The sequence below is a fragment of the Octopus sinensis genome, linkage group LG7, assembly GCF_006345805.1.
Source record: "Octopus sinensis linkage group LG7, ASM634580v1, whole genome shotgun sequence".
Taxonomy (NCBI): domain Eukaryota; kingdom Metazoa; phylum Mollusca; class Cephalopoda; order Octopoda; family Octopodidae; genus Octopus; species Octopus sinensis.
In genome coordinates, this window is record NC_043003.1 from 38,540,371 (window position 1) to 38,550,370 (window position 10,000).

General features: G+C 36.6%; 1 protein-coding gene across 4 annotated transcripts in view; it reads right to left on the reverse strand.

Annotated features, from left to right (window-relative positions):
* The window catches only part of LOC115213787 (stearoyl-CoA desaturase 5), a 123,318-nt gene that overhangs the window by 50,850 nt on the left and 62,468 nt on the right, over positions 1-10,000 (reverse strand). Inside the window, exon 3 of one of the 4 annotated variants that reach the window (XM_029782633.2) lies at positions 6,029-6,207. The exons of the other annotated variants lie outside the window; for them this stretch is intronic. Within the exon in view, the coding sequence (XP_029638493.1) occupies positions 6,029-6,047 (19 nt within the window). The 5' untranslated portion in view covers positions 6,048-6,207. The remainder of the gene's footprint in view (positions 1-6,028; positions 6,208-10,000) is intronic. 4 annotated transcript variants of the gene reach the window in all.

A 10,000-nucleotide genomic window follows, 5' to 3' on the forward strand; every position in this document is an offset into this window, starting at 1 on the left:
GCTTTCCATGTTTTTGTTTTTCCTGTTCTCATTTTTCATGTTGTTTATGTTTTTTGACATCCCATACCCATATATATGTATATATATATATATATATATATATATATATATATGTAGAAGACCTGTTGAGGCAAGTGAAATCAAAATCAAATTCGATGACTGGAATCCATGCTAGCGGGATGCAAAGAGCACCATAGAGTGTGATTGTTGACAGAGTGGCTAACCAGCTTCCGTGCCAGTGGCACATAAAGGCACCATTCGAGTGTGATCGCTACCAGCATCGCCTTGCTGGCACTTGTGCCCGTGCTAGTAGGGTGCCAAGAGCACCATCCGAGCGTGATCGTTGCCAGAGCAGCCAACTGGCTTCCGTGCCGGTGGCACATAAAAGGGCACCATTCGAGCGTGATCATTACCAACGTCGCCTTACTGGCACCTGTGCCGGTGGCATGTGTAAAAAGATTCAAGCGAGGTCATTGCCAGTACCGCCTGACTGGCTCCCATGCCGGTGGCACGTAAAAAGCACCCACTAAACTCTCAGAGTGGTTGGCATTAGGAAGGGCATCCAGCTGTAGAAACTCTGCCAGATCAAGATTGGAGCCTGGTGCAGCTATCTGGTTCGCCAGCCCTCAGTCAAAATTGTCCAACCCATGCTAGCATGGAAAGCAGACTTTAAACGATGATGATGATGATGTAGGTATGTACATATATGTATATATATATATATATGCATATATATATATATATATATATATATATATTATTTATATTATGTATATACATATATATACACACACACTTAAACTTGTGTATATATATGTGTGTGTGTGTGTGTATATATTCTTTTGTTTTGATTGCTTCAGTCATTTGACTGTGGCCATGTTGGAACAATGCCTTTAGTCGAAGAAATTGACCCCAGGATTTATTCTTTGTAAGCCTAGCACTTATTCTATTGGTCTCTTTTTGCCGAACTACTAAGTTACAGGGATGTAAACACAGCAACATCAGTTGTCAAGCGATGGTGGAGGGACAAACACAGACACACAAACATATATATACACTATGGTCTTTTTTCAGCTTCCATCTACCAAATCCACTCACATGGTTTTGGTCGGCCCAAGGCAATAGCAGAAGACACTCACCCAAGGTGCCACACAGTGGTTGGGAAGCAAGTTTCTTACTACACAGCCATACCTGCACCTGCATGTATGTATATGCATGTGTGTGCGTTAAATAAAATGAGACAACAAAGCCAAAGCTGGGTGGAATTTATAGGACATTTATAAAGGGGAATGTAGTCTTACAGCTGTTTCTGGGATAATAGGGATATCCCTTCATCAGAGAAGATATAAGAGAGTTAACTGGAGGGAAATAGTAGGGTTCAATATAAGGAGTTATTTGGAAAAAGGGTGGATATAGGAAGTATAAAGGGAAATAAGAGTATAAAAATGAAAAAAATATATATATAGGATGTTACAGTAGCAGTTCCATTATCCAAGGAAAGTGTAGAATGGATAGAAATGCTTCTTCTCCATGCTATGTAATTTCAATAAGAGTTCATATTTTGTTATTACAAGTAGATAGTGTGGAAACATAAATTTCATGTGCTGTTCAAACTTTGTGGTGTGAATGAAATTTTGAGAACATACTGGTAGGGGTAAGTAGATAGAGAGAAGAGAATAGATAATGTTAGAAGGAGGATGGTATAAGGCAAAAGGAATAGGGGAATATATATATATATATGATTGCTCAAAATGGGGAATAGACAGACAGCCAACAACTGATGAAGGCTTTTTCTTTGTATTCTTTGTATTACTTGTCTTATTTTCCATTTTAATCTCTCATTATATGCGTATTTAACTCATTTGTTTCCGTATCTCATGCTGTTTACTGTTGGTCATGTCCTGCACCCATATATGCATACACATATATGTGTGTGTGTGTGTGTGTGTGTGTGTGTGTGTGTATATATATGTGCGTGTATATATATGTGCATGTGTGTATATATATATATATGCATGTGTGTATATATATGTGCATGTGTGTATATATATGTGCATGTGTATATATATATGTGCATGTGTGTGTATATGTGTGTGTGTATATATATATATATATATATATATATATATATATATATATATGTACTAGCAGTATCGCCCGGCGTTGCTCGGGTTGTAAGGGAAATAACTATATAAGCATTTTTAGAGAGTTATAGCCAAAAAATAGCAAAAAAATGCATTAAAAATTGAAAAAAAATTAAGGTAAATTTTTTTTTTAAATCGTTGACACATCGTAGATATTTTTAGAGAGTTACTTCCCTTATATAAAAGCGAAAAAAATGCATTAAAATGGAAAAATATGATGGTAAATTTTTTTTTAAATCGTAGACTCATAGTAGACGCGCGCTAATACCCAGAAGGGCTCGATATGAATCACGACTATAAGATACCCGCTTTTGGTTAAACTGCACCGCAAAATGTGGGAGTAGTTACGAATCTAAATCGAAGGGGACAGACACACAACTTCACTCTTATATAAAGATGCTTTTTTGTTTCAGTCATAGAGTTAGATTTATGAAGGTCTTCAGTAGAAAATCCTTCGAATTCTGACTCGCTGCTTGATATAATGAAATTCGTATCCATTTTTTGTCAGAATTACAAATTTTGAAAACACAATAGGAACAAATTTCGGAAAAAAATCTCCCATAATTCACGGAATTAAAATTACACTTCGATTTTTGTACAAAACTGTATTTGAAGTGTTTACGAAGTATAATACGTGTTTTCACGAATGTACTAAAGAGATTTACTCTGATATTCTCATTTAAATATGAATAGGTAAATTTGGGCGGTTTGGTAACGAAAGGGTTTATATAAGTGTCGTCTGTTTATACATAAACACTGTTTCATACTTTCAGTTTAGTCTTCCTCAAATCACTGTCGCTAATTTACTCTATTCCAAGAACATTTTCACTCACTCTTATCTGTTAGCTTCCCATACATTTTACTCATGTATCTATCAGCATGATAGACAGAAACAAATATTACATCTAGTTTCACTTTATTCGTTGCACACTGTGTGTGTGCGTTTGCGTGTGCTGTAAACCAGACTAAGAAAAGCATTTGACATACACACCAGAATGTGAGTTTTCTGTAAATTTTGCTTAATTGGAGTTTAAATTTTAAAAACTGGACCTGGCATGACCCGATGAATTCTGCTCTTAAAAATGCTAGGTAAATTGTAATTGAAGAAATCCTATATTGTAGATTTCTATAACTTACAAAGGGAGGCAGATGAAATCTGCCTTTTATAATAAGAGATGTATATACATATACAGGCCTCAGAGAGGCAATGACCGAGACCTTTGGTATTATGCCATGCTTGAGAAGACACATCAAGCCAAGTAAAATTGCAGTCGTGGCAGATACCATTGTCATACAAATTGCACCTGTGCCAGTGGCAAGTAAAAGCACCCATTACACTCTCTGAGTAGTTGACATTAGAAAGGGCATCCAGCTGTAGAAATCATGCCAAATCAGACTGGAGTCTGGTGCAGCCTTTCAGTTTGACAGCCCTGCTCAAACCATCCATTTTCCATGCTGGCATGGACAACGGACGCTAAATGATGATGATAGTGAAGGACTAACTTCTCAAATGTTAAAACTCTTTTTATTCCCATTATAGTGTTAGCTAATTCTGTATATGTTACACCTTGTTCCTCCTGTGTTGCTTTTTATTGTTCATTACATTTACTCTATACACACACACAAATATGCATGAAATTGCTAGTAAACTAAACATGCACTGTATAATGGATTCAATACAGGTATTAGTATGAAAACAGTATTTATCATCAATGGTGACTGTTTATTTTGAAGATTTGCCAACACTAGCTTCTCAAAGCAGAACCACACAGCTATTCTGAGAATCCAATATCAGCAAAACTTCAAAGTAAACAGTCACTATTGATTATATATATATATATAAACACACACACACACACACGCTAGCTACCCGCATGGTTCTTGGTCTCAAGAATTTGTCTTATGAAGAAAGGCTGAAGACGCTCAACCTTTATTCTCTAGAAAAACGACGACGCCGTGGTGATCTCATTCTTGCTCACAACATCATAAGCGGAAAGTAGCGTCGGCTGCGGAGTCACTCCGAAAAGTTCTATCTGCGACGATTTCATCTCAATCGAAGGAGAGGGGCTTTCTCCGCCCGGGTTGCGGATCTGTGGAATAAGCTGCCAGACGAGATGGTGAAGATGCCGACGACCGCTTGGTTCAAAGTCTCCCTTGACCACAAGTGGCCTGAACTCTTTACATGAACACCACCCTGTACATAACTCCATGTCCCCCTACAAGGCCTTGCTTTTTGCTTTTTGAGCCAAAAAATTAACTAACTAACTAACACACACACACATGCAGTTAAGAAGTATGGTTTGTATCCATATTGTTCTGTGTTCAATCCTACATACAGACAGGATCTCAAGCAGAAAGTTTGAATTAACAAATGCCTAGTGCAGTGACTCTCAACCATTTTTTGCCTGTAGACTCCCTTGATTCTTAGTACCATTACATTTATATGATCAAATTTTATTGGGAATTGTATAAAAAAAAATCTATTAAAATGCTTTGTGTATTATACAAGTATAACCTATATAATGCACATAAATCTAACAGCAAATACTTATGTGGACCCTGGTTGAGAACCACTGGCTTAGTGAGTGGATTTTTAGTAGACAGAAGCCTTGCATGTATTTCATTACCAACACAATCATTTTTTTATGTCTACTTTTCCTTGCTGGCAGAATGGTTAAGAAACTTGTTTCCCAACCATTTGGTCTTGGGTTCAGTCCCATTACATGTCTCCTTGAGTAAGTGTTTTCTACCAGAGCTCAGGCTTAAGCAAAGCCTTACAAGTGGATTTGGTAGACAGAATTTAAAAGAAGCCTATCATTTGTGTGTGTGACTCTTGTCTAGACATCACACTATAGCTGTAAACGAGCATCATTGGCATACAAGCATCATCAACATCCTTTTTCCATGCTGGCAGGGGTTGGATAGTTTGACCAGAGCTAGCAAGGAGAGCTGCATCAGGTTCCAGTCTGATTTGGCTTGGTTTCTATGTCTGGATGCCCTTCCTAATGCCAACCACTTTACAGTGCATGCTGGATGCTTTTAACATGATGCCAGTACATTTCCTGTCTTTCATAAAATACATGTCTAGCTGTAGAAAAATATTACCTTGCTTAGATGCTTAGAAACAGATGAAGGTTGGCTAGAGGGAGGGCATCCAACTGTAGAAAATAACCTACAAATTCCATGTGAAGCATGCAAGCATGGTAAGGTAGACATTAAATGATGATGATAATGGAATGTCCTTCTTGTCAACAAACCTTTTATTTGCCTAAGATATGCAGTGGTATGGTATACCAGTTTTAAAAATGGGATACATACAGTATACATATGTGTGTGAGAGAGAGAAAAACAATGAGTGAATGAGTGTATGCATGTCTGTCTATATATTTACCAGTATATACCAGTGCTCCGCAACTGGTGTGCCGCAGTGTAACCTGAATATAATTTTTGCCCAATACTTTCAGTTATATTTTTAGTTCAGGTCTGCCGCCGAATTTTGAAAATAATATAAGTGTACTGCAAGTTAAAAAAGGTTGTGGAGCACTAGTATATACCAATAGTAAACATAAATTCAGATTTATCAAATAAGGACAAAACTAAGAAAAATACTGGGGAGCAGGTGGGAGTTGATAAGATTGATTAAGACACTAGAAGGGAATCCCAACATGACTGCAGTCCAATGACTGGAATCAGTAACAAAAAAAAAAAATAATAATAATAATAATGAATAAATAAAATGCACATAAAAATAAGTTCTCATCAATAAATAAAATATTTCAACATGTGAAAAAAAAAATTAAAAAAGCAAAAAACAACAAATATGTCATACAAATAATAAGTAATAGTAATAATAATAATAATAATAATGTCTTAATAAGGCTAACCTCGTTCTGCAGGTTCCATAATATGGCTTTCCTTGTGTTTTCATAAAGTCAAGCAAGATTATCAAAAGTCATGCAGCTACAGCCAAGACAGCTGGTTAGAATGGTAGCATGATGCAGCACAAGTTAGAAAGAACAACTGGAAATATGACCAACATCAAAAGGCCATAGGCTAGACAACCCTAAGAACGACACGGTCAAAAGAGAACAGACAACCCCATCATTAAAATTCTATGGTGACTGAGATCAGTTAAGTGAACACATGCACATTATACATACGTACAAACATACATACATACATGTGTATATATTTTATACATATATGAGTGTGTATGTGTAAATATATATATAGTGTGTGTGCGTGTGTATGTATTTATATAGTTATGTATGTTTGATTATGGACATGAGTGTGTGTCTGTTACGAGAGTGAGTGTAACTGTGTATGTGCTAGTATGTGTATTTATGTAGATGAGAGTATGTTTGTGTACGTGAGTGTGTGTATGTGTGAGAGAGAGAGCGAGAGAGAAACAGAGACTGTATATTCGCATGTGTACGTAACTGTATGTGTGTATGTGCGCGTGTGTGTGTGTGTAATTATGAAATAGTAACAAAACAGCAGAAAAGTGAGAGACAGAGTAGAGGAGCAAGTAAGCAAATCGTACAGCGAGGTAATTCACGTTGCTGTTAGAGACAAAGTTAGGAGTTTAGTTTTCAAATACAACACAGTAATTTCGGTGATTAATTATTAAAAAAGAAAAACAGCAAAAAGAGGGAAAAAAAATAAAGAAAGAAATAAAACAGAGAAGAAAATAATCAAACAAGGTAATCAGTGTGAAGGATAAACCACCATTACTGCACAACATCAATGCGATTAACAAAGTCTTTCAAAACAGGTCAACAATGAATATATTAGGAACTACTCATACACATTAGTTAGAGTGCTTTCAATATTTCAATTCAATAGAAAAAAAAGTTTTTATATATATATATATATAAAGACCAAGTCACTGCAAATGTACATACTCAAGGCTCACAGTATCGCATTCTGTTGTGCAGTGAAAGCTGGCTATGAAAATGTAAGACTATTTGGGCATTAGTAATAATGAATATAAAAACCTATTTAGTTGACATAAATAAAGTGGCTGTCATTGTAAAAAGAAGAGAAAAAAAAAGAAAGAAAAAGTGATGAAAGCAATGTAATTAGAAATGCTGCCTCACACTCAGGTCAAGTTATTTAGAGACTGGAAGCAGTATCCGGAGGAGGGGGGGGGTCTAATCAACAGAATAATAATAATAATGATAATTATCCTTCTACTAAAAAGCCATAAAGCCTGAAATTTTGGGGGAGGAGCTAGTTGATTACATCAACCCCAGTGCGTAACTGGTACTTATTTCATAGACCTTGGCAGAATTTGAACTCAGAACATCAAAATGAACAAAATGCTGCTAAGCAATTTCCCAGTGTGCTAACAATTCAGCTAGTGTAATGCCTTAATGATGATAATAATAATAATAATCCTGTCTATTATAAGCACAAAGCCTGAAACTTTGGGAGTGGGGAATAGTCTACATCAACCACAGTGTTTCACTGGTACTTAATTTATCGACCCTGAAAGGATAAAAGGCAAAGCTGACCTCAGTGGAATTTGAACTCAGAATGTAGGCACGGACGAAATGCCATCTACTAAAGGCACAAGGCCAAAGTTAGACTGGATCCTGGTACAGCTTTCTGGCTGTTCTAGTCAAACTCTAACCCATATCAGCATGGAAAGCAGACATTGAATAACGATGATGAAGAAGAACTTTATTTGAAACACCAAAATTCTCATCTTCCTATGACATATGACCCTTTAGCATTTAAACCAACCATACCTGGCCAAAACATTGTACCTCTTTTATGTTCAGAACAGGCCTCTCACAAGTACCCTATGATGTCATTATAAAAATACACAATCACATAAAAATCTTAAAGCTATGAGATAATGAATGATAAATTTAAAACAATGCGAATAAATAAGCATTACATTTGACAGAGTAATCTGAATGCTAAGGGGATAAACTAACCCAAATCACTAACTTTACTCAATGATTTTTGCTGACACAGATTACAACTGGTTTTCTCAGAATGCAGTTTTTATTTCTTATTTATCAACTTCGTCTGGTACTCAATAGTTTACCTCTCTATTGCCCCATTCAACAAAAATTTGTGAATGAAGCGTAAGGCCACAAACCATTGTCAGTAATGAAAACAAAATCTAGTGCCTGTTTTTAACAAGTCCAGAAGAGCAAAAGATTAAAAATTGCATAGATGAAATGGATTACATAAGGCATTTTTCTGGCATAGCCATCCACTGGCCTCTTCAACAACAAAAACAGTCAGACAATTGAGAAGCCTCTTGTCACTCAACCATCAAAAATTAGCAGCCAAATCTCTTAAATGACACACTACTATCTTCATTAAAGAAATAAAGAAAACCCATATTAAATAATGCAGCCCTAGATATTTTATTAAAGTTGGGATGGTCATGACTGGAATCCTCATCACCATAAGTAACTCTGCCCTGTAAGTTTGACTAGGTGCTAAAGTAACAACAATGATGATGATGGTGGTCTCTAAGTGTGGTAGCATAACACAGACTTATATGGAAAGACTATAATTAATTGAATCAGCTCAGTGCATTACTGGTACATAATTTATCGATACAAAGTGTGACTTAATTCTGTGAAATATGTAATTCATAGAGACAGGTGAAATAATCCTTTCTACTATAGGCACAAGGTCTAAACATTTGGGGGGGGGGGAGATTAGTTGATTACATCAACCCTAGTGCTCAGCTGGTACTTATTTCATCAATCCTAGTGCTCAACTGGTACTTATTTCATTAACTCCATAAAGATGAAAGGCAAAGTCCTTGGCAGAATTTGAACACAGACACAAAGATGGATGAAATGCCACTGAATATTTTGTCCAGCAAGCTAACGATTCTGCCAGCTCTTCAACTTCAGAGATCAATGAAATAATGAAAGGGAGAGATGAAAAGCGAAGATAATACTCTACAAACTGAACATGCTAAAGATAGCAACTAAATTTCCTTCAAATGCACACTATCATTATCATAACCACCAATTTTCATTGTTATTTTTTTCCATGCTGGCATGGGTTAGATAGGTTTTCTGACACAGTGTTTTTCTAGGCTGATACCATTCCAGTTCCAAATCATTTTAATCACTTTATATGAGGAAACAGGGAGACCTGTGTATCTAGTGTAAAACTGGGAGATATATATGATAAACATCTATCTCAAAAAAATAATAAATATTGATACATTGGATATGTAGACTTGGATATAAAAAACAAGGGGTGGTCAGAGCTAGAACATAGGATTCCTTAATCAACTACAAGTATCAGCTGGCATTGACTTGAAAATTCATAAATGTGGTGTACAGCATGTGATGACAACATGGGTGGTAGTGATAGAGAGAAAGAAGACAAAAATATTTAAACAGGGTAAAGGGTATGACTATGGGATTGCACCAAGAAAGTTACCCTCCAAGGCATAAATCTAAGTAAGGTTGCTTATGAAAGACTAGCAGTCACACATGCAAACCAGCCATCCTGCTTCATGCTGTTATATGTACATAAGGTAATCGGTAAAGACCCCCTTCAGTCATGAATGACCATGGGTCGCACTTAGAAGGTTACCCTCCAGGGCACAAGTCTGAGCAAGGTTGTTTACAGAAGGCCAGCAGTCATGCATACCGATCTCCCTTCTCCATGCCATCGCTGTCATCCAAGGGAAAGACAAGGGCCAATACAATTTGGTACCAGTGATGCTGCAACTCCTTTCTACAGCTAAATGGACTGGAACAACGTGAAATAAAGTATCTTGCTCAAGTGCACAACACACAGCCCAGGAATTGAACTCACTACCTCATGACTGGCGTTCTAACCACTGAGCCATGTGCCTTCACATT